The 26,427-nt window shown below is 48.7% G+C and overlaps 10 protein-coding genes across 10 annotated transcripts; 8 read left to right on the plus strand and 2 right to left on the minus strand.

Annotated features, from left to right (window-relative positions):
- Positions 1–906: 906 nt before the first annotated feature.
- Positions 907–2,832, plus strand: COCMIDRAFT_106017 (uncharacterized protein; the record flags this gene model as incomplete). Its single annotated transcript, XM_007693802.1, has 2 exons — positions 907–2,586; positions 2,656–2,832. 2 exons carry the CDS (start codon positions 907–909, stop codon positions 2,830–2,832), a joined length of 1,857 nt encoding a protein of 618 aa, XP_007691992.1.
- A 1,191-nt stretch (positions 2,833–4,023) lies between these two features.
- On the plus strand, positions 4,024–5,540 carry COCMIDRAFT_106023 (uncharacterized protein; the record flags this gene model as incomplete). Its single annotated transcript, XM_007693803.1, has 2 exons — positions 4,024–5,365; positions 5,419–5,540. The coding sequence occupies 2 exons, from the start codon at positions 4,024–4,026 to the stop codon at positions 5,538–5,540; spliced, it is 1,464 nt and encodes a 487-aa protein (XP_007691993.1).
- Positions 5,541–5,961: 421 nt separating this feature from the next.
- On the plus strand, positions 5,962–7,120 carry COCMIDRAFT_8809 (uncharacterized protein; the record flags this gene model as incomplete). The annotated part of the gene is made up of 3 exons (XM_007693789.1): positions 5,962–6,118; positions 6,173–6,812; positions 6,940–7,120. The coding sequence occupies 3 exons, from the start codon at positions 5,962–5,964 to the stop codon at positions 7,118–7,120; spliced, it is 978 nt and encodes a 325-aa protein (XP_007691979.1).
- Positions 7,121–7,628: 508 nt separating this feature from the next.
- Positions 7,629–8,830, plus strand: COCMIDRAFT_8810 (uncharacterized protein; the record flags this gene model as incomplete). Its single annotated transcript, XM_007693790.1, has 2 exons — positions 7,629–7,653; positions 7,782–8,830. The coding sequence occupies 2 exons, from the start codon at positions 7,629–7,631 to the stop codon at positions 8,828–8,830; spliced, it is 1,074 nt and encodes a 357-aa protein (XP_007691980.1).
- An 827-nt stretch (positions 8,831–9,657) lies between these two features.
- On the plus strand, positions 9,658–10,116 carry COCMIDRAFT_40353 (uncharacterized protein; the record flags this gene model as incomplete). The annotated part of the gene is made up of 2 exons (XM_007693797.1): positions 9,658–9,846; positions 9,922–10,116. The coding sequence occupies 2 exons, from the start codon at positions 9,658–9,660 to the stop codon at positions 10,114–10,116; spliced, it is 384 nt and encodes a 127-aa protein (XP_007691987.1).
- A 3,896-nt stretch (positions 10,117–14,012) lies between these two features.
- Positions 14,013–14,677, minus strand: COCMIDRAFT_106005 (uncharacterized protein; the record flags this gene model as incomplete). The annotated part of the gene is made up of 3 exons (XM_007693804.1): positions 14,013–14,151; positions 14,223–14,495; positions 14,559–14,677. 3 exons carry the CDS (start codon positions 14,675–14,677, stop codon positions 14,013–14,015), a joined length of 531 nt encoding a protein of 176 aa, XP_007691994.1.
- Positions 14,678–17,804: 3,127 nt separating this feature from the next.
- On the minus strand, positions 17,805–19,343 carry COCMIDRAFT_106045 (uncharacterized protein; the record flags this gene model as incomplete). Its single annotated transcript, XM_007693805.1, has 3 exons — positions 17,805–19,030; positions 19,083–19,194; positions 19,248–19,343. 3 exons carry the CDS (start codon positions 19,341–19,343, stop codon positions 17,805–17,807), a joined length of 1,434 nt encoding a protein of 477 aa, XP_007691995.1.
- A 1,261-nt stretch (positions 19,344–20,604) lies between these two features.
- Positions 20,605–22,212, plus strand: COCMIDRAFT_106063 (uncharacterized protein; the record flags this gene model as incomplete). The annotated part of the gene is made up of 4 exons (XM_007693806.1): positions 20,605–20,728; positions 20,784–21,418; positions 21,471–21,707; positions 21,778–22,212. The coding sequence occupies 4 exons, from the start codon at positions 20,605–20,607 to the stop codon at positions 22,210–22,212; spliced, it is 1,431 nt and encodes a 476-aa protein (XP_007691996.1).
- A 799-nt stretch (positions 22,213–23,011) lies between these two features.
- COCMIDRAFT_106015 (uncharacterized protein) lies at positions 23,012–23,539 on the plus strand (the record flags this gene model as incomplete). The annotated part of the gene is made up of 1 exon (XM_007693807.1): positions 23,012–23,539. One exon carries the CDS (start codon positions 23,012–23,014, stop codon positions 23,537–23,539), a length of 528 nt encoding a protein of 175 aa, XP_007691997.1.
- A 288-nt stretch (positions 23,540–23,827) lies between these two features.
- COCMIDRAFT_63057 (uncharacterized protein) lies at positions 23,828–24,445 on the plus strand (the record flags this gene model as incomplete). Its single annotated transcript, XM_007693808.1, has 2 exons — positions 23,828–23,864; positions 23,937–24,445. Coding segments are annotated over 2 exons (546 nt in total), but the record flags the coding sequence as incomplete, so codon positions are not given.
- Positions 24,446–26,427: the final 1,982 nt, after the last annotated feature.

Below are 26,427 nucleotides of genomic sequence, written 5' to 3' on the forward strand. Positions count from 1 at the left end.
TCAATGCCTGTCACGTGATATGCTCAATCCAGATGTGCACAAAGGCACGACATCATTACATTGCCTCACACACTGCAGCTATTGTTCGTGCACCAGAATAGCAATGTTTTTCCCTTAGAGTAGCCTGGGTGAATGCAAGATCAAAAAAGATTTTACAAGCTCGAAACAGCAACACCGCTAGTTCCGAGGCACCGGGCAGTAACATGGAAGAATTTGGAAGCGCAGATAAGAAGTCTCATTAGCAAGATGTTAAATGAAAGAAGCAGGTGGTGGAAATGGAAATGTATCTCATATCTTTCGTCAACCTCTGTGTAAAGTAAGCCATGACGCAGTGTTCCCGATGAATCATAATTTGCGCGCGCTGCCCACGTTTTTGCTATTACGGTTCGACGCATTTCTACTTGTGATAGAAACATGGCGCTGGATCGACAGGGCAGGAAAAGAAGTTTGTGTGGATTTCTAGTCTCAACCATAGTTCCCGTGCGCAATGACACTGATTATGGGCCAGTGAAGATGGAGGCATTTGCAAATCCCATCACTCTCACATCCATCGCTGTGAGCACTTTTCATACTCTGTCCAGTGAACAAGTGGAATATGATTGGCAGTGAAAGAGCATTGCGCCGTCTCACAGGCAGTGAATGCGAGTATAAAGTGAGAAAGTTGTTACTCCCCCCTCAACAGTAGACCAAAACAACTCTATCACAACCACAAGTTTTGTCCATCAACGATCAGAGCGAATACCATCATCATTAGACCCTCCGAAGAGACACCCTCATTTGATTTAACAAGGCGAAATTTTCGCTCAAGCTACGATCGTCGCTTCGCTTCTACCGCACTCAAGACAAAATCACGACTTCAACCTAACTATACTCAAGTCGCTTCGTTTCGCTCAAAACCGAAGCAAGATGTCGTTCTTTGTTCAACAGCAAACACAATATACGGCGCACTCGGGAATGGCAATACAACCCACGCCATACCAACCTTGCCATCTACCATCCGCATTCACCCCACAAGCTTCGTGGGATGATCCTGAAGCTTGGCTCAGGAACTCCACTCAAGACTTACTGAATGACCACCCTACATCGATAGTCCCCGGTATCAGCCCCGGCCAAGTCTTCTTACGAACACAGCAGATTATGGGACCATACACACCTCGGGATTTATGGAACGTTCGATGTTTGTCGCCGGCGGAGCGACATGAGATGTATGTTTCCTTTGGGGTTTTTGGTCGCACTATGCAAAGCCATGAGCCGAGATCTCCAGAGTACATTAGTTCTTTTGATCTTATCAAAGAAAAGAGCAAGGATATTGCCGAAAAGGAGGCACAGTGGTACGCTCAATTTGCTGATAAGAAGAAGGGGACTGTTGAGCAGCGGAGCGAGCGATTCAAAGCCATTGTGGTCGAACAGATGCACGCGGTTGACCTTAGAACTGTCTCCCAGGCAAGCAGCGCCTCTTCTCCGACTCAGATTGGCTCGCTAGAAAAACAGCCTGGTGCAGAGAACAACACTGCAATCGCCATTAATGATGATCAAGACAGCTCTCCAAGGCCGTTGCGCGGTCAGAAGCGCTATGCCCCAGAGCCAGAAGCCGGGGAAGACTGCCGACCCGCCAAACGAGTCACACCAGAACTGGACGAGTCAGTGCGACTGGAAAGGGAGGCGAAAGCCGAGGCGGAACACCAGCGATATCTCGCCCAGAAGGACATGATTGACCGTATCTACCTTGATGGCGGTCGCTCGCGGAAACCAACAGATCCCATATGGCAGAAGCTAGCGGCCTTTGATGCGTTCGAGGCCGCGAAGCAAATCCCAATGCCAAAAAAGAAACGCCGACAGTCACTGCCCGAGGAAGATCGGCAAGCATATGAACATCTAGACGAACGCTTCAAGCTTCCATCCCGCGACTTGGCATCATACCCACTGAAGACACCAGACAGGTACATGTGTCTCCACGTCGACTCGGGATGCGGAGGCAGCAAGGATTGTACCTGCCACAACCACGACTGTTGCCGCAACGGCTTTACCCTCCGCCAGCTTGAGGGCGCGATAAAGCGTAAGTATGAAAGGGTCTGTTCGAAGATTGAGGAACAGGCCTTTATACATGGCAAGATACCTCGGGAGCAGAAAAAATGGGATAATTGGTATAGCAAGGAGATGCGAGATCGAGACTCGACTCGCATCAAGGCTTGCATGCCACCACTGGAGTGGAAGCCTGACCCACGTATGGCAGGAGTGAATTTGGCTGCGCAGTCTTTGAAAGCTCCACGACAAGCCGCTGCCAAGAAACCTCGTGCAAAGCCTCAATCTGCGCTTGAGCGACTGCAAAAGAGACAGATGGAGGAAGCGATATCACAGACGACGCAAGCGGTTGTCGGAGAGGCGGAAGAGAGTGCAAGGAAAGAAGCTGAACAAGCTTTCCCTGTTGTACCTACGGAGGTGTGTGAGGGTTGTGAGCAGCCAGATCGGGTTTCCCTTCAGGCCGAGCATCAGGAGGCTGAGAAGCCAATCTCGACACCTGAAGAGAATATCCCTGAGAACAATGGGGATGGCGATCTGGACGTGGCCTTGTTTGGCGAACCAATTGTGATGGCTGAAGAGAACGCCCCCGAAGTTGGGGAAGATGGAGATCTGAACCGTTCCTTGTTTGGTGAGCCATCAAACGAAGATGGTAACAACGGCCTCGAGTTGGAACAACCGAGTGGGGGCTCCCAAGTCGGACTGTTGGACACTTCTGAGCTGGCGGACATCTTCAATCCTACTGTACCAGTTTCAGCAGATGGCTTCGACAATGATTTGTTTGCAGAGTTCTTCCAGGGGAGGAAGACATAAGGTGTCCTGTATGATTGCTGTATTCATTGCATAACTGTCATTGGGATGGTGGAGTTGTAGTCACGTCTGCAACATTGGTATGTCAGGTATTGTTGCGAGGCAGCAGTACTTTCTTAATGCTAATCGTGTTGATTGTATAGTTTCTGCTTGTTATAACGATCAACGTGTAGGGTATGTGATGTCCATAAAGGGAATTGCTCGCGTGACCGTCTTTGACATGCTTATTGTTGCGGCCAGCAGGACCAGCAAGGGCAGCAGGAGCGACTAACATCGAATGACATGGAGATGATTCAACTGAATCGAATAGCAAGAAACCGATACATGTATTGAAAGCAGCTATATGGTCGTGTATGTACATCGGGAGTCGAGTTTGCCTTACCCCACAAAAAGCCACATGGTTGGTGGCGACGCTAGTAAATAACACTAAGCCTAATGCTGAGTAGCCGGTGGGCCATGGGAGTCTGTGCGTCAACGCGTCATGCTGTCGTGATTGTACTGTACACTTACACTACACTATGCCCATCCACCACTCCACACCCTAGTCTACATCCCTTGATCCGCCCTACTCTCCTTGTATGTATACAGTGTGAGTGCACTGCATCCCGGTCTATCCTGATTTCGACCGTCATCAACGCATCCGTCATCTGCAATTATCTTACTCCAACTACACGCAAGCCGATCCGATATCCGATATCGCACGCTCGTCATCAGCTCCGCACATGGTAAGCAGCCCAAAAGAGCAGGTAACTGTTATTTTTACAGATTGGCGAGACCGTCTTGATCTTGCATAGCAATCGTATTCGTCGACTGGGAGCGCCAATCTTGTTTCGCACTGGCGCAGCTAGGCGAAGGTGGGAAGGTGATACCCGGACGTTGCCAAGCGGGAGTGTACCAAGCTCCGTCCCGGACCAGGTCCACCGTTGCATTACCACCAATTGGAGATACTTGCTCGCATCTTACCGCAAGCGGAACAAACCCAATATCTTGAGGCCCTTTCATCTTTGTTGTGGTACCTAGAGTTGGAGTAGCCGGCGCATAGTTAACCTTCAGCCCTCGAACCAAGTAAATCCATCAATCGCTGCTACGATTTCCACATCCCACCAGCGCCGAGGCGTCATATTCCAGTACCTACCACTTTCTGGCCTAATGGATTCTCACATACCCGGGGATCAAAAGTCAGCCCTACAGGCAATGACGCCCCCGTTACTGAGACTCCCTGCGGAGCTCTTACAACAAATCCTGGGTCACCTATGTCTTTCAGACCTCCTCTCCGTAGGGTCGGTAAGCCGGGTATTGCAGGAGCACGCAAACCAGGATATTCTTTGGCAGCGACTAGTACAGGCGGAGATTCCAGGGCCTGCTGTGTCCAAGCCAGTGCATCGGTCCTGGCGGGAATTGTTCAAGGAGCACCATCCTTATTGGTTTATTGCTGGAAAGAAGCTATGGTTCGCGGACAATGTGCACACTGGAAAGCTCATTGTAGCGCGCTATGATCATCGACTCAACGCAATCGAAGCATATGAACTTGTTGCCGAGCGCCGGATACCCGAGTCTCTGTCGTGGGACCAGCACCCAGATGCCATTATCCATACCTTCAGTCCTCGAGTACAATTGGATCTGAATGTTCCCGTAGTCCGACTGAACAGCAGCGCCTATGAAGAAGCGATTGGACGCGTCGGTCATCGACTGCAGAAGGAAATACCAATGAACTTGTCTCGACACGCAGTACTGCGCTCACATTTGCTGCTGACCAGACCCTGGCCCGAGAGTATCACGACGGAAGCGACGCCTGTGTGGCCTCCACTTACGGTGCCCAGTGTTCATCGCACTCGCAACGACCAGTCGCCTTCTGGGTTCACACAATCTGGGCACAAGCCTGGCTTACTCAACCAGCTGTCTACTTCGACATTTAGATTGCGCAAGTGGATGCAGTTTGCGACTCAGTCAATAAGATTCAACATGCGAATTGGCGAGAACATTTCAACGTGGGCGACGCTACCCGAGGAGTGCTACACTCCAACTCGACAAAAACCATGGCAGGGCATCTGGTGCGGCGATTATGCCGGGCATGGTTGTGAGTTTCTGGTTGTCATGCAGCCTGACGATCCAAGACCTCTTCCAGAACGAGCCGAGTGGGCTCTGCGAGCAGCAGAACGCGAGGAGAGTGTAAGCAGTGAGGGGTCATGGACTACTGCACCTACCGACGCAGCGCATTCTGACGACGAAGATGCCCAGATGGAAAGCGCCGATGATTTGGAAGATAGTGTCGCAACTCTGCAACAGTCATATCATGAAAGAGCATCGGAAAGTCGCGGCCAAGCTGACGCACGACACGACGGCGATGCAGTCTACCGTGGCCGGATCGAAGCAGTCAAGTTGACGGGTGACCCGAACATACCGAGAGGAGAGTATACGTTCATTGCACCTGACATTGGCCCGAACGGGTTGTTGAGGGTGGCAAGCGAGGAAATCTTTCAAGGCGCGCGAATAGTACGGAGTGTAGGGCACATTGCAGCTACGGGATTTCGAGATGGTATGTTATTGTAAATGCGACACGAGTGTGACGACCGCTTACCTGGGGGTCAGATAACTATATGGCATCGCAGCTCATTCTAATATCTCATGACCGGATCGCGCAATACTGGGAGACGTTTGGTCACGTGTCGTTTTATGAGCGAGTGGACATTGATTCGTTCACAAGGGTTTAACGGTAGGGATACGGAAGGCTATGGAGTGCAGGTTTGAGCGAGTCTCTACACAAGTGTTTCTTTGGGGGGTTTTCATGGTTTGAACAGATACAATATCTCGAGTGTGTCTGGTGTTGATGGGTTTTAGGCGCAGTGGAGAGCGGAGGCTGTGATGATCTGCGAGGTAGACGACCCCATGCCTCATCGGGACTAGCGCGTCGATCCCTGGCCATGCACCCTGGGAACGTCATCATCCATCACCAAAATTCGCGCGGCGGCGAAAGCGCGGGCGGCGTTTCATCGTCGCAGCTTTCCTTCTTAGCCATATCCGCCTTTTTTGTAGTTATTGATCAGTCACCAGGTTATCCATCTTTGGCACCCGAATCAGAAAATCCCCCCCCAAAAAAGTATTCGCACATCCACAAATACTGTATCAGAAGACATGACGAGCCACGAGCAGTACATGCTGCGTGTGACAGCAGGACCGACATACGATGTGTCCAAGCATGAGGCTGTGCCTGTGAATCGCGAGAAGCCAGTGAGCATATTGTCGGACCATATTGACGCGAAAGTGCATATGCGCATCAAGGACTATCGCGGTACATTTGCCCCTCATGCCCCGCCCATCAGTGACTAACCCTCAGACTCCAAAGGACTACCGGAAGGCTCGCCGTCAACATCACCATACTTTTCCACGCCCCAACACCCATACGATCGGTACTCGATATCGTTTTCCTTTACCCCGAAGCAGGACATTGCGGGCGACAAGCTTGTGTTTGGAAACGACTTTGACCATCCGATTCGTGACCGGTTGCCGCCGCTGTTTGACAAGGCGTTTGGTATCGTCAAGTGGTGGATTGATCCTGGGCTAGATGGCGATGTGTACGCAGACGAGCCGTACCTGTACGGGGCGCTGCTTTCGTCCATCAACGTCTTTCGCATTGGCAGTAAGAAGGACGAACATTCTGAAGACAAGGGTGCAGAAGGAGAGGCACAGACCGAGGATGATGTAGAAAAGAGCGGTTCAGAAGGCGAAGTGGTTGTATACGAAGAGGGCGCTGATGGCGACGGTGCTGCGATTAGGAAAGAAAAGAGTATACCCGACAAGGCGGGCGCCCGGCAAAAGTTTTTCCTCAGTGAGCAAAACCGCAAGGACTTTACCTTTGAGGCAGGCAGAGAGTACCAGTGCGATTTTTTCAACCCGTATCTGGACTTCAACGAGTTTGCGCTAAAGATCGGTTACGGATTGCCAAACATTTCCATGATCAGACATTGGGACGGACAACCGTTGCGGTAAGTGGCTCCATTGCTCCAGTTGTTTGGGTTTATTTTCCCGGGACATAATCACACGTTGATGTTTTGTTTGGATCGGGATGAGGAGCTGACGCGACCATTCACTAATCAGTTCGCACACCCTTAGGTATGTGCTCAAGAACCGCGAGACCAACCAAGAGCTCTTTGTTGTAGTCATTGAGCTGCTGCCCACGGAGCAGGCCAAGAAAGAGGGTGTCGAGGACGCGGAGGAAAAGTTTGCAGAGGCCCATGGTAAAGAGGGGGAGAAGGAGGCAGAGAAAGACAGCAAAGACGATGATGTGGACTAGGACATGACGTAGTCATGCATGATGCGCAGGGTGTCTTGGAGGGTATGCATCAGCGCGGCGTTATGGGATAGGAATGTATGATAGATATACACGGCTATGGCTGGCTTGGTTGGATTTGCGCAGGGCGGTATTTTTTTGGTGGCATTTCAAGGGCTACTACTTACAGGCAATGGGACTGGCTCTCCCCACGGGGTTACGGGTGTTGCTAGTTGTAACCCGCTGTCCAATCAACAGTCTTGTCAAGACGAGACGCCAGGGTCAAGGCCACGCGCTTGTCAAATGCAAAAAGTACCGAGTGATGAAATCGGAAATCTTTTGGCATGGATTCTTTTTTTTTCGAGCCATCTTCTCTATCCATGGTTTATTTTCCCGCTTTGTCGACTACTGGCATAGCAGTGCGCAAGCCGCGGAGAGGACGGATAAACCCGCGGCTCCGAAGTTCGGCGGGCTGCAACTCCAAAAATTCCCAGGCGCATAACATCCATTTCTTTTGTGTCACAGCTTCATAATGGCCGCACGCACGTTGAGGATTGGTAAGAAATCCCCATGCAACACTCTCAACCCCCAGCGGCTGGCTTGTAAAGGCCAATTGGTGTTTCCTCTCCGCCACAACATCAACTACAGCAACACCAATTGCCCACCCGCTCACTAACCTCAACAGGTCTCATTCCTGGTGACGGCATTGGCCGCGAAGTCATCCCCGCCGGCCGTCGCATTCTCGAGGCTCTGCCCTCATCTCTGGGCCTCAAGTTTTCCTTCTCGCACCACGAGGCGGGCTGGGAGACATTCCAGAAGACGGGCGCTGCTCTGCCTGACAAGACGGTCGAGGCGCTCAAGTCCGACTGCGATGGTGCCCTCTTTGGCGCCGTCAGCTCGCCCACGGTCCAGACCAAGGGCTACTCGAGCCCCATTGTGGCGCTGAGGAAGAGGATGCAGCTATACGCAAACGTGCGCCCTGTCAAGAGTGTCCGGGGAGGTCTGCGTGACGTGGACCTGGTCATTGTGCGCGAGAACACCGAGGACCTTTACGTCAAGGAGGAGAAGACGTATACTGCCCCCGACGGCTCCAAAATTGCCGAGGCTATCAAGCGCATCTCCGAGACGGCCTCGTTCAACATTGCCGCCATGGCCGGCGACATTGCCCTGCGAAGGCAGCGCGTCCGTGATGCTGGTGGCAATTCCATCCATTCTCGCCCACTTGTCACAATCACCCACAAGTCCAACGTCCTGTCTCAGACCGATGGCCTTTTCCGCGAGACCTCGCGCCGCGCTCTGCAAGACGCAAAGTACCAAATGGTTGGCGTCGAGGAGCAGATTGTCGACTCCATGGTCTACAAGCTATTCCGCCAACCCCAGGACTACGACGTCATTGTCGCCCCCAACCTCTACGGCGACATTCTGTCCGACGGTGCTGCCGCCTTGGTCGGTTCCCTCGGTCTCGTTCCCTCTGCCAACGTTGGCAAGGACTTTGTCATTGGTGAGCCCTGCCATGGCTCTGCCCCCGACATCGAGGGTCAGGGCATTGCCAACCCTATTGCTACTATCCGATCTACTGCCCTCATGCTCGAGTTCATCGGCGAGGAAGAAGCTGCCGCCAAGATTTACTCTGCTGTCGACGCAAATCTTGAGGAGGGTAAGCTTTTGAGCCCAGACATGGGCGGTAAGGCGAAGACGGACGAGATTATCGAGGATATCTGCAAGAGGTTGTAGCCCTGTTTGCTTTTTGGCTAAAAGCTTAGTGCGACTTATTCTGGCCCTGTGTAGCCCTGATTGGTTCAGTGGATACTTGATCGAACTGGCAAGCTTATGAATCCGGATAATTATAGTTTAGAAATCAATTAGTCCGGAAGCTTCGGACACAGGGGACACGTTAGCAACGGGCGACGCAACCCCTTGTGGTGATTTTCCTACACTTCCCCGCAGAATTATCCCTGGAATTAACTACTAATGCTACCAATACTTATAGCAGTATCCCTGTTATAGCTCGTTTGTTTATGGCATTCTTCTCGCTTGTTTCCCACTCCATGCACCTTCGCTAATAACTCGATCAATCTTGCCAGCGAAGCCTTTGCTCTCCCATGTTCAAAAGCACATTGACATCAATTCTGCTCTCTAGTAGTGTATCTGTAATTGAATCGATATCATGCTGTGTTCCTTAAGAATCCCACTAAACTCAACTCCATGGATTGATCTGCATTTGTTTGCTTTGCTTCCCCGCGGGGACATCTCTGTAAGCTCACATATAACAACGCTCGTAGTGTACGGTACTTCAACGGAGATTGAATTTCAATCTCGAAGATTAGTCTCCAACATTTTCGGAAACTAACCGCCTCGTTCTTCCCTCCATGGAAGCGCTGGTAATGCTCAGTATAGGATGTTGTAGTCTATACGCTTCAAGGAACGTAAACTTATAAGTATTTATCTTTTCCAGCATTTATTCGTCCTCACGCCTCACAGCATTTCTTAATCCACATTCCATCCACTTGACTGCACTCTCCAATCCCTCGTTCAGTTTACCATCTTTTCACATATCAAGAATGTTCGTCTCTACTATCGTTCTTGCCCTCGCCGGTGCCGCTAGCATCCTTGCCGCCCCTGTAGCCGAAGCTGCTCCAGCCTCAGCTGTTCAAGCTCGGGATATTCCACCTCTCGGCAGCTGCCCATCCTGGAAGGGCATCTATGGTCGCGCTGGCTCTACTGTGTGCTGCGTATACAGCGGTGGTCCCGTAAGTTTTCATCTCTTAAAGACTTACATCCACCTTGACAGTTAAAAACTAACACGTTGACCCTCCTACTCACAGACATCGTGCTGCGTCAATAACTCGCCGGTTAGTGTGTACTTCCCCGAGGTGAATTACACGTACCTTTCTTGCCAGTCACCCTGGTTCGTAGATATCAACAACTTCGTCCACTTTTCCAGCTGCTATATTCCCAGCAACCTGGGCTCCGCCAACTGTGCCGATGTCCCTAAGATTTACGGAAACTACACTTCGTAGAATATTATATGTCTTTGTATGGAGAAATGGTCAGATACATAATAGCTAAGAATTTACTGATTTAATATACAAGTCTTATCTTGTGTTCTTATTGATTTCATGGTCACGCTAGCAGGTGCTCTTCTATCATGAATTGAACACGTAGCGAAGCGATAATTGATGCAAGAAATGAATATTGTAATCGCAAAAACTCGATAATATACACAAAGAATCAAGGCGCTCATACCTTCATCTCATCTCCGCTTCTACCTCACGAATGAACTCCTGAGCCTCGGCAATCTTCTCCTCCGTACTCTCTATTATTCTTTATACTTTCGTCTTAAAATCTAGATCACGGCCACTATCCGGCCCTGCGAAGCTTTCTCGCAACGCGTACAGATTTTTTTGAATATCAGCAATCTCGTATTACAGCACGTTACGCATTTCGTCCTGTAATTCGCCCACGAGATGTGCAAAATAAACCCTGGCGTGCTTTCCGTATGTCCACAAACAATCATTCAGAGCCGAATCGTCCTACGAACAACGCCCTTTTCAAGGCCGTGCACCCGTCGCCTAGAGCTACATCAACACTGTACCACAAAGAATTGTGCTGATAGAAAACGTACGTACCATTTCTACTATTTGCTTCGTTATACTTCTTCTTCATGCACTCTCCTACAAACGCCGTTTGCAAAGACCGGAAGTGCGGCTTTGAACCCAAGACTTTCTGTTTTATTATCGAGGCATTGCCAAGATGAGTATTTATATCCTCCAACAGTCTTTTCGTGTCATTAGTGAGCTCCCATTGGTCCCCATTCAAAATCTCAAAAAAACAAAGCTTCTCAAGCATGTTTTCTGTCTTGTTTCAAACACGCAATGGCTTCATTGTCCCAATTGCAGTAGCCAAAGGCTCGTGAAGAATGGTCTCCTTTATTGCAAGAGAATGCCGAGTACGTAGCAGCGTTTCACTAGTACTTCATCGACAGATATTTCGTCAAGTGACATTCATACCCAGAGGTTGAATACATAATCCATGCCATGACTTGCCAGTGTCTTTGACATATTCCGACCACCTTTTAGCCGAGGAAACTTAAGGGATTTTAGTGAAGAGAGCAGGAATTGAATAGATTCAATCAGAACATACACATAAGATCCTCTATCGTCTCCTGGACCTTCTCTTGCAAGACGCGTAATATAGCATTAACCAAGATGTCTTCGTCTTCAACTTACAAGAGAATGTCGGCATGACGTTTTGGTCTTGCTTCAAACAGCTACGTGAAGATATTGACTGCATTGGACGCGTCGCGCGGCTCTCAGCATGTAACAGTCCAGCGGTTTCGTACCCTGAGCATGAACCCATCGATCTTGTGTAAAACTTAGCAAATTCTCTATTGTTCCCGTGTAGCGTTTTTGCCGCCGGAGTTTACTATAGCTCGACCGAAATAGGGAATGCTGGGAGTTCATGATGGATTAGTTGCCTCGAGATCTGGTAATTTCTCTCTACGACGATACTAATGCAATGTCGCCGAACATCTGAAATGCTGCTGATGCGGATGGTGGCAAGATGTACTGCACCAGTGAGAGTCTAGTAGCGACTGAATCATTGCGGATATGAATGAGCCGGTGGGGAAACTTGCTCTCTTTGCACTTTCTGTCTCTATCTCCAGGGTATGATGTTCACTTAACAACCTTTGGTACCTCTCATTTCCCTCGAGATTCTCGATTCAGAAATTCAGATCCTCTTCTTCGGCCGGAACTTCTGCTACCTCATTGGTAATAAAACGTATGCTCTCCACTTCAATTTGAAGCTCTCCAGTTCCATTCTTGTGGTCTGGCCATTCAAACGCGGCATTTACAGTATTCACATCTTCGGACTTGGAGCCTACTATCTCGACTTTGCAGAATTTCGCGTCTTGCGCTAGTCTCAATATGTTACCGAGCCGTTTCTCGTCAGTAGCTCGTTCGACAGGTAGAACGGCAAAGATATGGTCGCATTGTTGAGTGTATTGCTCCGCGATTTGTGCGCACACAGGGTTGTTGTCGCAAAGCTCAGGCACATCCGCTAAGATGAGTCCTTTGCTCAGTATGACTGCTCTCAAGTATACTTCTGTATATTCGATCGAGGGTCAACACGTGTCATATTGTAAACTCGAGGCTGAATTACCAGCCCCCCCCCGAAGTCATGATGGCCAGCCGATCAGTGCACTTTTGGAGGATGGCAAAGCATTCGTCGTGTCGCATTCCAAGACTATCATACGAGACGCCAAGAAAATTACGTACACGAGAATTTTTCAGCCTCAACATTTCACGGCTATCGTGACATTGTGATGACGGTTTCTGGATATCTTCGTGCTTTTGAATTTCATTATTCACCACGAGAATTGCCATAAAGGGGTCGAATTGGAGGCGGGAAGACAGTCGTGACCCCCTGCAAGTGTCAGTCTGGAAACAGCTCTCCTTGCAAACCAACATACGATGGCCAGACCTGGGCTAGATGCGTCCTGCACTTTGCATTTTAGATCCTATTTGGCCCCGTTCACGAAACATCGCGATCGATAAAGCAAGTCATGATACGGCATACAGTGCAAGAAAGCCGAAATAACGGTCCCACATATGTGGGTACTAGTGGATCCTGTTCAAGAACATTTCCACGACTCCACGACTCTTCTCGTATACGGTCTACCTGATTTAGCAGGAGCTTTCCAGCAGAGTTTTTTTGTCGAGCTCTTGCACTGCAGCCATGTCTTTGATTGGAAGAACGAAGCGACTTATTGTCGAAATAGTTACCATGCTCTCTATCTTACCATTCGAGCAAAAGGTTTGTTATACTCGGATGTGCCTATATGTGGAAGAACGTTTGGTTTAGATACCGGCCTTAGTGTGTATATGCTGACGCTGCACAAGTTAATACCATTGTGATCTCACCGGCTCGCAGCTTTGGTGATACGCAAACTGATGTGCACAATATTTTTGATTTGATACAATAGATCGTGATGCGAAGTGTGAATCTTTATGCGGTAAGCAATGGGGCATCAAAGCTTTCATCGAGATTTAGGTAGGGGAGAGACAGGTTGTGGATTTGTTTTGGAGAACCCCTCAATATTTTTAATGTATGAATGATATGCAAACGAACATACCGGTATGATCATTTGTGATGCATGAGCGGTATTGACTGCTGAAAATTCCGGGTGTCGAGATATTTGCGTTTACATGACTCGTTTTGTGGAGAACGCTATAGGTGACGTGGTCCTTCCTATCATGCGATTCATGTCTGGTTATGCAAAGCCACAATCCATGTATTAAATGTCTTCCAGCACGGTTTTCGAGTCGTACGACGATATGGTGAGCGCGTAGCGCTTCGGTTTGTTGTACTAAACTGAGCCATCTTATTGTTCCCGAAGTTATCCATACGTCATTCGCCTATAGCATAGTTACTCTCCACGTTCTATTTCTTCAATCAGATCGCTCGAGAGACTTCGAAGGTTTATGATCAATTTCATTTCCTTTTCACGAATTGGCAGGAACCCAAGGGAGGGGGGGTTTTGTTTTTTGACGTATCGCTGTATCAGGCCTAGCTTCTTCGTATAGTGGGTCTATGATCTTAACTGTCGGGTAACTTGCAGTTGCAAAGTTTGATGTTGTTTGCTATCGAGAGTGTTCTGATCCGAGCTTAAGAAGTACAACTCGCAAACTCTGAGCATCATACTTGTGCTATCATTGCGTAGGCCAATTCCAGGATAAGAGACAAGACGCAGCACAAGATTTGTTAAGTCAAGTTACCTTGGCGGCATTTGTCATTATTATGTATAATTCATTGCATTCTGCGATTCAAAAGGCAGTTGATAATTCATGATCTAGCGTAAAGGTTGATTACATTCAGAATACGCATCACTTATTCCTGCCCTCTGAATTGTGCGCTATTTCCTACAGGGGATGTTGGTGGGCGACTTGGACGGACTCACAACGAAGTCATCATATGCGACGAGACTCCCACTGTGTGGAGTGAGGTTCGGGGAACCGTTCGTACCCTTGGTCACAGTGAACCGACTCGAGTAGCTGCAATTCCAAAGTTAGAATTGTTTCAAAAACTGCCATGGTGTTCGAGGAGCGGTGAAGATAGGACGTACTATGCCAGAGAACAATTGCCACCGTCAAAAGTAGTCTCAATGACACCAAGTACCTGGTAGGTCTTCTGTGCAGCGGTCTCTGAGGAAACAGTTGTTACATTGGGAAAATGATCCCAATGCTTGTTGCCCGCTGGTGGGAGTAGCGCCTGTTTCAACGCGACAATCTGCTCGGCGCCGGTGGCAGTGTTTGTAAGAACAATGAGTTTTCCATCGTTCGTAAAGAAATTGGTGAACCTTGTGGTAGCGGCGGGATCCTCAGCAGACGCATAAAGCCTACAAAGGAAACTTAGTTATCTGCCTCTAGAATGTATTTGCAGGGGACCTTGGGCAGCATACTCCTGCAAAAAGGGCTTAAACGCTGCATCAACTCCAGTCCTTGCAGAGTAGAGGGACATGTCAACTGATGCAGCCATGCCCACAAAGCACGCAGTGGCGATGATAGACAGTAGCTTCATTTTAGTGATTTTGTATCGAGGATCAAACAAGGCAAAGGTGTAGTGCATCATCAAATGTTTGGGGTTTTGGATGTTTTTATACCCAGGCATGCCAATACCGCCGCCGCGTTGCTTCGTAGAAAGGATTGCTCCTCGACTCACACCGGCTCTTCTTAGCATTGTCGAAGATGGAATAGTCCGACACGTCACCTGGGTTTCGCGGCAAAGGTTGTTGACCACCCCCATAAAAGTTATTCATCACCCCTATGAGCTGGGCCCCCCTTGCTTAGCGTAGGCTGTAATGAAATTTATAGTATCTTGCGTTAACAAGGTAGAAAGGAAGAGAGATGAAGAGAGCGAAAATGCGCCCCTCTACCTCATCTCTGATTCCATTTCTTCTCCTCCTATCTATTTATCTTTCCTCTCTCCCTCTCTCTTCCCTGCGTTTCTTCCGCTTTTTACTTAACTCTAATCTCTTATGATAAGAGTAAGAAAAAGAAGAGAATACAAGAGAGAGAGAGGAATGTAAGAAAGAGAGAAACAGGCCTCAATTTCAGATAGTGTTACACTAATGCCGACCCCTGCCTCATGAGGGTGATGAAGAACTTTTATGGGGAGGGTCAACAACTTTTATTGGGTTTCGCCTGCTAACCGTTGAGACTAGAGTCGGGCCGAACAGTCGAGTCGGGCGGGGCAAATCGTGTACTTAGACTGCACGATCTGATATTGGTAGCCCAGAGCGGGTGTTGTTGAGGCGTTCGAATACTTTTGCACTCCGCTCTTCCTACTCGTCGTGACAACTATCACTCACGCGTGGATCTTCGTTTGCTTCTACTAATTCTCTAGTGTTTATGTCAGGCGTGATGGTACAAGGCTTCCCAAAATGGTAGGCCCGCGCGCAAGGATAACGGAGATTACTCCTTCAGGATTCAAAGGTATCCCGGGTAGATCTAGCTTTCAGATCTTAGTGCGTAACCCTACCGGATGTACCGGTGTTGGGACACAAACTCAAAGGATTTTATCAGCAAAGCCCTGATTTCGGTGTTCATCACGAGAGCCTCTCGTACACCACTAGACTTTAGAGCTTCGGGTCTGTTATCGTGCCATCATAGTAACTATTGTTATATCTAGAACATGTATTTGATGAACAGTGTGTCTCCCCAAGGCAGTATTTCTAACTCGAACAAGTAGTTTTGAGAATAACGCTACAAATTTTGACAACGGGGCCCAAACCTTATTTCTAGTCTGCCCTCGTCATACTCTACCCCAAAAATAACCTATGCGGCATGCAGTCATCTTGAGAGAGAGGTGGACTGATACATTTGGCAGAAAAATAACTAACGGAAGCCAGCCAATCCAGAGATCTCGCATCTTTCCGCCATTGACGCTGAACTCCTTAGGCCAGATCATTGGTTACGACTTTTTGTTCACCTGCCGCCTGAAAAACGGGATTAAACAGCGCGGCAACTACACCATCGACCATATCAGCAAGGCATGGCCGACTTTAGAGTCGGTGAAAGAAATGGCGCCACCGCTATGGCCAGGGTATCCACTGACTCTGCCCCGTTAGCCCCCACCAGTGGCAGCATATCTGCGGCTGATGTTCGAAGTCCAGACCTCGCTAGCAGTGAGACCGTGCACTGGTTTCTTCAGGGCAAATTTGAATAATTGCCTTGTTGTGATAGCTTACAAGGTATCGTTGGGACAGATGAACATCAGTGGCAGCGTCGCGCCCATTAATCGCGCAAGACATTCCAGGGTTGTTGACGATAAAGATACCCACAGGGATAAGAATTGGGGGATGAGACCCCCAACTGCTATTGCGCTGATGGGGCTGGAAGTGGTAGTGCCTGGCCCAGCAAGGATTGCGTTGTATGCGAGGTCCCATGACATCCATATATTAGTGCTGGTTAGGGGCATATTGAGTGAGAAAGAGTATTCGGGAGTGTGATACATGTTGAACTAATTGATTCCTGGGACGGCTGATTCTGACTATGGGCTACGAAGAAGGCAATATCGAACAAGATTGTGGACATTTCCTGACCGTCATGCTTGCATAGTCTTCACTGCCGCAATCATGTTCTCTCTTCGGGATAACTGTTTTCTTTTGCTCGTCGTAGGCACTAGTCCTTACGAAACCCTGCAAATTACAGCCGGTAAATTTTCGAAGTGCACCAGCTAATATTCACGTTGCGTTTGGTCGGATTACATAAGGAGGATAGGAAGTTCGATCCGAATTCATCATATCCACATTGAGATAGCTTTGCAATCAGCAATGTAAAATGAATGACTAGCTACCTGAATTTTGAAAGTGTCGACAAGTGTCATCTTCAACTCACAGCAACCACAACGTACTTTCAAACCCAATGTCTGACATGTTGCAATATCTTAATTGTTCCTATCATACCTTTCCCTCACTTCTCCCTCATTGTATCCTTCATTTTCACGGTTGCAAGCACTACTATGCTTGCTGCTAATCCCGCTTCGAAATTTCACTCTGTAGCGCAGGTACAGATGCAGCAAAGGGATACAACTAGCCCAAAGTGTGGAGTCATTAGCGATTGCAAAAGGCCTTCAAATACCCATATGCATGTAGGACACTCTAGCAGTCTCTGCATATCACGATTGTGTTTCTATGAAGACACGTTTTTATAAGAGATTACTGTAGCAAGGACATGAGACCGAATACAGGTGACAGTTTCTGCTAGCTTCCTGGCCTAGGTATTGTATTCTAGATTGCGTTCCGTTGCGTTTCAATATTTGCCCTTGTTTAGTATGTCCAAAGACGCAATTGAAAGTCTATGCTTGCATGTCTTGTCTGACTTCTGGCAGCCATTGTTCATCTCGACCAATATGTCCATTGATATCACTGCATAGAGCGGCTCCACTAAGTGCTTCGGTCACAACCGCGGAATGTAAAAATGCGTATTTGACTCGGATGTGCTCACTGTGAGGATGTCCATCGTGGATTTGTGTCTCGCCATTTTATCTCTCAGACACTTGCCTTGTCCCTGCCTGATCTTTCTTCTCACCCCCGTACATTCGCGGGTATCTTTCAGCATATATCATCGGTATGGGATCTATTTCCATTGATAGCAACTTGAATCATGTACTATTAATATATGGAAAAAGACCAGGTCTACACCCGTTACTTGTTGTTTCCGGTAGCGACACCCCAAAAATACGCCGCCCATGCACCGGCGATGAGGAACAGAAGTACAGTGAACAAAGCCATGCTGACGCGTCGATTCTTCCTGCCTTGGGCCCCATTGGCGAACGCCTCCTTCCGCTCGTTGATCATATCGCCGTTTCTCAGTCTATTTTTTCGAGTCCATTGTAGGTGGCCAATGTCTGGATTGGAGACGCCGCATGCCACAAGGGCAGCCGCGACGACAACAGATCCAGCCGCGAAAACCACATACACAATGACCACATTATCATAGGAGTTGTTATCGCGATCCTGGATGACACCGGTGATGATGCGGATGATGATGTTCATGCTGTTGTTCACAGCAATTTTGATCGCATATCCTGAACCAAAGACTTCCTGATACCACATGGATGTGCGGATGGAATCGACGATGACGGTTGGCCCGAACATGGATGCAACGCCGAATATGCCAAACGAAGCCGCTGTCCCACCAATGGTTGGACCCCAGGCGGCTAAGCACATGGAAATAAGCATGCCCAGGCCGCAGAACAGCATAAGGGATAGGCGATTCCCAAGCAGGTCGACGAAAATACCAATTAACGGTACCAAGAAAAACCCCAAGTATTGCGACATGGCCGAGTACCACCCAGCTGTCACTGCATCAATATTGAAACGTAGTTCAGCCATCTCGGTGGCATTCTGCGAGTAAACGATTGCTGTGCTTGTTTGGAAAAGTGAAAAGGCAACGACCCCCCAAAATGTCCAGGGAAGCCTTAAAGTTTTTCCGATTTCAAACTTCTTGTTGCTCTCCGTCAACTTTTCACCCGTTGCTGGATCAGCAGTACCGGCATAAATTCTCATACACCATCGCGCGAAGAACCAATAGATGAGTGTCATGAAGTTGGTGAAAAGGTTCATGAAGACCGCTGTCCAATACACCCAGCTAAAGTCTCCAGTCTTCTTTGCGATGACATTGGCGGTCGCTTTGCCAACGAAGGATCCGATCTTTCCTATTCCCAGCTCGAATCCAAGCGTAGAAGCGAAACCGTTGGAAGGCGCGAACCACGAGCTGAATATTTTGTACTGGGCGACCTGGGTAGCGATGTCTCCAAACGCCTGTACGACAACCCCAAATATCATGAATTTGTAGGAACGGACCGTTGTCGCAGCAGCGATGAATATGGCACCAACACTATAGATGGCGTTGCCGTAAAGCATAGCATCTATGGCTGGTTGTCAGTCTTCGTAACGTTGATACAGAGAGGGGGCACCGACTTGCACCACCAATTCTATCCGTGACAAGACCGCTTACAAGGATGAGAGCCGTTTTCATGAAATCTTCGCTTGCCTCCAGAACAGCATATTTGGCGTTGTTGATGTGTAATTGCTGTTGATTGTCAAAGCACGCTAGCGATATGTTGTGAGGGTTGTTAATTATACCTTTTTCAGTGTGCTCTTCATTGCCGCTGTCACACCGCTGCTCCAATGGGACCCAAACCCAATCGCCGTCACCAAAAGAACTGCAAACAGCTTCATCTTCATGGGGACGTCATTGGCTTGGGCAACTGAAGCGCCGCTGCTTGAAGCTTCTGCATTGCTGTTCTGCTCTTCGGCATTGTGAGTTGGGCTGGACTTTTCATTGACAATACCATGTCCGTGACCAATGGCAGAAGGTTCAGTGTCCATGGTCATAAGATGTGGCAGGCGTCGAGGGGAGGGTGCAGGCATTTGATCAGATAAGATGAGCAGCCGGGGCAGCAATGGTAGGCGGGTTTTGTATAATCATCTGGGACGGGTCGAGCTACGCTAAGCGTACGGCTCCACCGTCAGCCCAGTGTGTGTTTCGGCCCTTTCTCTCGACAGCTCATGGTGCAAGAGTTGTTGAATGGTTCGGGCTCAGTAAGCATTCTGTCAGGTTCGCGACGGGAGCATTGGCTGACGGACTCTGCCCAGTGCCCTCTTCACAAGTTGATCCTGTCGATCTGGCTCCAGTTGCAATTACTGGACTGTACCGCGTAGATGTTAATGTACATACAATAAATGGCGACCCTCACATCATGTTTGATACCCCAAGCTTTCATGGCACATGAGGGAGCTAACGGCTCGGGGTCGCCATAGGGCATGCTTAGTGTCCAGGCCAAGTGGACCGTGCAAGTCGAAAATTTTATCAGATCCTGCCTGATAACGTGCCTGACATGGTATATCAGGAAGCGTTGCGATATCGGGCTTAAGACACGGGGAGCGCGACAGGTTTGGGCTAGGCATGTGCCGAAAGTGGAAACCGAGATGCGCCCTCGCTGTCCGGATTGGTCTGGTCATACTAGATTTGATGTGAATTGGGACACAAGTTAGTATGGGTGTAGGTAGGACGCATATCTTGAACCGATAAAGCAGAAAATGGGTGGGCGACGGATGGACAGATGGGAGGACGAGACGGTAGGAATCGCGAAAGCGCGTCGCGGGTGCGCCAAGGCTAGCGGCTCTCCTTGGCACGCTAACCTTATTCGACGCCTGTGCTCTGCGGCCAATCGTTGATGCTTGGCTTCTCACCACCTAGACTCTGTTCAGGCATACTGTATGGATAGTAACAGCCAGCTGAGCATGTCTGTGCGACATTGCTATCTAGAATATTGGCAATAGTATACCGAGCGGGCGTTGTTATGCCAAACAATTCGTACACTACACAACAAAGCGCGTTTGGCCATTGACGCGCAGAATTTGCAGCCAGCCAGGTGATTGAGCACTGGCAGCATCCAATCAACATTTTGCCCTGTCGAGCTACCACCCCGACGAAAAGATGGCCGATTTCCAAAGTGTCAGCAACCGGTTTCTAGCCTGGTTCAAGGATTGCGGAGGCGTCTTCCGCGACGATCTTCTGGAAATTCGAGACCTAAGGTCCAAAGACGCCGGCCGCGGCATCAGTATGTTGAACATCATCGCAGCCAAGGAGCCATGGCACCATTGACTTTTCTGCAGTTGCGAAACAGGATATTCCAGAGGACACCACCCTCTTCACAATACCAAGGAACATCATTGTTAGCATACAAACGTCAGACCTTGCCGAGAAACTTCCTGGAATCTTTGAACAGCCCGTACATGAAAATGACGACGACGACGACAACGGGGACAGCCAGGACCATGAGCCCGAAGCGTTGGATTCATGGGGCTCACTGATCCTCGTCATGCTCTACGAGTACTTGCAGGGTGAAGCTTCGCGATGGAAAACTTATCTTGACATACTTCCGCAGGCGTTCGAAACGCCAATTTTCTGGACAGCAGATGAAGTAAAGGAACTCGAAGGCACATCTCTTACAACGGAAAAGATTGGAAAGAAGGAAAGTGACCGAATGCTGCGTGAGCGCATCCTTCCCATTGTCACAAGCCATCCCAATGTATTTTTTCCGCCCGGCGCCCCTCGCCTAGACGAAGAGGACCTTCTGCAGCTCGCACATCGCATGGGCAGTACCATCATGGCATACGCTTTCGACCTTGAAAATGAAGAGGAGCAGTCCGAGGACGAAGAGGATGGTTGGATCGAGGATCGTGATGGCAAGTGTCTCATGGGAATGGTGCCCATGGCAGACATGCTCAACGCCAACGCTGAATTCAATGTGAAGTTCCCAACCTTTCCATAAGAGTCGCGCTAACTCGGTGCTCTCATAGGCTCACGTCCACCATGGTGACCAGCTGCAAGTCACCTCTCTTCGCGAGCGAATCCCTGCTGGATCGGAGATATTGAACTACTACGGGCCTCTACCTTCATCCGAGCTACTTCGGCGGTACGGTTATGTGACACCTGAACACCACCGCTACGATGTTGCTGAGCTTCCTTGGAGTCTTGTTCGCACAGCACTTGCCGAAGAACTGAAACTATCAGAGGATACCATCGCGGACATTGAAGTAGGCATTTCTTATTACCTGCTAGCACTGGTGTATAAATGCGCTGACATCAGTCAAGGGCGAAGTTGAGAGAAAGTTGGATTTGGAGCTGGAAGAGTTTTTCGTCATCGAACGCGACGCGGGCGAGCCGTCATCCCATGGCACGTTGACCCATCCACCAGTGCTTCGTGAAGTCTCATCGGAACTCGAAGAACAAACAAAAGCTTTCCTGACAGCCCTGAAAAAGTGGGATCCTAAAAGAAAGCGCAGCGAGGCTGTATACGAGGCTGTCCTAGAGAAAGCGTTGAGAATTAGATTAGGGCAATACCCTACCTTAGCCGAGCAAGATGAATTGCTCCTTAGTCAAGAAAGTCTAGACAAAAGGCATCGCATGGCTGTTGAAGTAAGATTAGGCGAAAAGCGCTTATTGCAGGAAGCATTGGCCTTGGTTCAAGCCGGCAAGAATACTGTGCGTCAGCATGAGGAGGAGGGACGGGCAGGAAAGAAGGCGAAGCGCGCGTGTTGAGTATTTTCAAGAACAAACCGTGATTGCTGCCTTATCAATCCGAACTATACTAAAAGTCTTAGACGATCGAGGTCACTCGACGTTTCATATGTCTGCGTTTCTTGGTTGTATACTGACTCATATGGCAAATAAGTTCTATTCATTCCGTTTTCCGAGGCGGCAGCTATGAATGCCTTGTTCTATCGGATTCTTTCGCTTACTGCAAAAGACGCGACATAATGAGTGAACAGGAGACGGCCCATGCTCAGGAATTGTTCGTTTTCCAACCTTTGCGCGAACTCACCACGCCTAGAGATATCGTGTCCAGGTCTCCACAACTGCCGGAAATGTCATCAGACGCGTTGAGCGTACTTTCAGCAGCAACTATGGAAGGAGTCAGTCATCGCCAAGAACCCTCACAGCAAGCGCAGTGCCCAGCATGATGCAACGTCACTGCATATACGTTTTGCACAGCTCCCTCCTCAACTTTTGTTCAATACAACACTCTAATATTCTTCATCCGTATACACTCGCGAATCGCTTCGGACCAGACAACGACGTCAGCAAACATTATTGTTCGCTTCATGTTATACCTTTCCCCCCTCTTTGCACATTCGAAGCAGCCTCTCAGGTCAACTGTATTCACAAATAGTGCGCCCAACACCCTTAACTTCCTGCCGACACGCGTATCCTTTCTGCGCCGATATTGACATTTACAGAGTAGAAGGCAGCAAGTTTCGGCGTCGGACATATCACCCACAATCGCCCACAATCCTAACCCTCTACAAGATCTGGTTTTTGGAGCAGGATCATCACGGACATGCCGTGGGTAGGACCCGCATCAGGCGCCTCTTCTCCTCGATCGCCGGGGTCTATATCCAGCCTTGATCTGGCAAGAGAAGAATCACGGGGAGAAGAAAGAGAACGCCCTTTCTTCCCCCCGCCAGATGAAGACACATTCCCTACCGAGAAAGCCTTTTTGGATAGTCTGGTCCCCGTACCTTTGGAGACCATCGAGCCTGACGATAGAGAATGTGTTTTCTGCGAAACACGTTATGGGATGATACCAGGTTCAGGACCGAGCATCCCGGAGATGCCAGTCAGATTACGATGCAATCATGTCTTTGGCGAACAATGCGCACGTAGACATTTCGGCCAACGCTTAATCGTCGAATTCCATCTTCACCCACTAAAATTTCTTCCAGGCACTAGAGGCAACGTCTTGATCTCGAAGCTATATCGCTACGCTGTGCACAAAGACCAAGACCTCGGTGGATTCAACCTCTTCAAAGGCCTCCTCCAGAATCTCCATGACACAAGACTCTTGGTTTGTTTTTTTGGACCATAGTGGGGTCCCATCATGGACCGATTACGTGCACACATTGGTATAGGAGATTGCGACAAGATTACGATACTGGAAAACGCTGTGATGGTGCATTGGCACTTACCTGTACCGGATGAAGATCCAAACATCATAGTAAGCAGGTACACGGTACACCTTTGCTTTCTTGGGTCTTTTCCTCCATTCTACTTCATGTCATCTGCAACGACAGACTTTGAAGTGTCACAGTATGCGAATGAGTGGCCGACTGGCAGTGAGGGTACGAATGATCGCCTCGTTTTGCATTCACCAACGGTGCCTCTCGCAGGTTCTGCTGAATCGAAGGAACAGGGTAAGCCTTTTCACGTTGATGATTGGATTTGACGGGATTTCCTTCCCGTACCCAACGATTGACTTCAAGCAGCAAAGGAGAAGCGCTTAAAAGAACGATTTCCTGTCCTGCTAGCTACTGAGCTGGCCAGGATCTACGCAGAATTTCGGGAAAACCCTGCTGTTGCGGTACCCTTCGGGGCGGATGCACCAGATTGTAAAGGACCTTACCTACACCTAATCAACATCACTTTACACAAGAACAGCCCTGCACCATCGGTGTACGAGGTGGAGCAACTCGACGACGAAATGTTAGATTTTCACTTGATGAATGACGATATGGACAACGCCGAAATAGAAGATGAAGAGCGACTCAGCTACCTGGTCCCATTCATCTCCCGCACAAACTGCAGCTATGGATGCTGCAAAGACGATAACGATGAGATAGAGGTGATTGAGAGGCTGGTTGATGTTCCGCCGCCGTCCCTTCTCCAGTGGAAGGACGAAGAAAATCACCCAACTATCTGCCCTGTTTGTCACAAGGTCTTGTTTCTTAAGCCAAACGATGCCCGCGTCACACGTGTACCGGAATCTGATTCTAGCGAAGCTTCAGCTCCCTCGTTTTAGCGTTATTCTCTCCCGTGGCCTTTCTTCTTCCGAGTACAGGCACCACACATTGTTTGGGTTCGGATATTCCTATGTTTCAGCAAGTCAGCATTAGGCTTCATTCATAGGCTATGGGTTTCGGGGTTTGTTGTATTCTTGAAGCTTGACGGCAGGTATTATTCCACAGCTGCAGATCATGAGTTATGGAAGCCGTGGTTCCATCGCGCAAGTTAATAAAGATGCCTTCTCACATCATAGGTTGGCACATGTCTGAGATAGCATGCAACGGCCCGTCTCCTTGGTGATGTCGAAGAATTGATGGAAGAAGAAAAAAGCCTAGTGCTTTGGATTCAGCCGACTTTGAGGACAAAAGTATGGCCAGAATCTTGTCGTGACCCTCTCGCACTCATGACATCACGCTGCCTCGCTACCTATCCCTCATCGCCCCATTTCGCTCCGCAACGCCCATACATTTGCCAGCATCGACTCTCATTCCTATTCCATCATGCCCAATCCCCATTTGTAGTCTCATGTCTCTCTTGAGTTCTCTCATCTCTTCCCTCCACTCTTTCATTTTTTCTTCGAGTAATTCCACTTGCGCGCTGAACACGCGGTACATCAGGAAGAAGTATAAAGCATTGAAAATGGCGCATGCGAGGTTTCCCATGGAGACGCTCATTACTGCTTTCCGATTGGCTATTCTCAGGCTCCAGATGGGGTGGATGAGGTGGCCTGGGTGAGTTGATTATGCGGATGCTTGTAGGGCCATGGGACGCTGGAGGAGAGGCTGCCCTGAATGATGTAATGATTGAAGTACTCAGCGCAACGATTTTTTTAATCGGACTTCCCTAGGATTTCGAAATTTCAATTCAACCTCTCGCGTACCCTGTCGCAGCTTATGTACTCTCTGCTCCCATAGATCGGGAAACCTGCGCTTACAAATATCCGCAGTTGCAGTAATTCCCTCATGCAAACGATAGGCCAAAGTGCCCAATTGTATAGAGATATTTGATCGTACTACAAGACGTGCATCGGGCTTTTTAGAGAAGGGGGATGTTTTGATTTAACGGTCAAGTGTTACATTACCTAAGCGATTCCCCAAATAAGTAACTGCGTGAAAAGGGGAAAAATGCCGCAACGCAGAAACAACTCTGGGGCTGCTCAGGCCACCAAACAAATAGCCTCTCAACCCTATTCGACGCAGAACCACCGCCCGTTGGGGTCATTGTTAGTTGTGTCAGTGTGGCAGACGTTCGGCAGCCCCGTTCCAATCCCCACGACATAATCTTTGCTATAATCATTCCGGCAGTGATGGGATTTCGGGTCTGGAGAATAACACTAATAAACAATAAGCGACTACTAGATCGTGGAATCTCGTGGAAGTAGAGGTAAGTGAGCGTAGTGACTAAAGTCAGTACATACACATTGCAACGCCAAAACAGTTTTCCTCCCAGATCTACCATTTCTACTTGTAGGGCAATCAAATTGAGGAGGGTTAGGTGGCGTATTTGGTCAACAACAGACAGCGGAGACGGTGCTTAAGAAAGGAGAAACAGCGAGGAAGAGCAATCGAATCATTATGTTCTGGAGAGACTAAAATAGTAGCGTAAGAGTCGGTTATTGCGTAGGTAGACAATATAGATAAAATGCTTGTCCTGTTAGAGTAGTTTTAGATGACATAATCTATAGGCGACACCAAGAATACTTATATATAACGAAGATCGAAAGTATCTATCTCAATATAGTATAGATAAGTGAGGATAATAAGCCGGCACTAAGCCGGTATAAAAACAAACTCTATAATATTAAGACTTAACTTAAAAATATACAGAGGGGTGACATGAAAAAAGAGTGTTCCTAAAAGTTCTAGTTTTTAAACTAGTATAACTAGCTGAATATTAAATCTATTTCCAATTAGGCTAGCTCATTTTAAAGGCAAGAGGTAGTAGTTTAACCTAGATAGGCTTAGTGCCTGCTTA

Source organism: Bipolaris oryzae, assembly GCF_000523455.1.
Source record: "Bipolaris oryzae ATCC 44560 unplaced genomic scaffold scaffold_182, whole genome shotgun sequence".
NCBI lineage: Eukaryota > Fungi > Ascomycota > Dothideomycetes > Pleosporales > Pleosporaceae > Bipolaris > Bipolaris oryzae.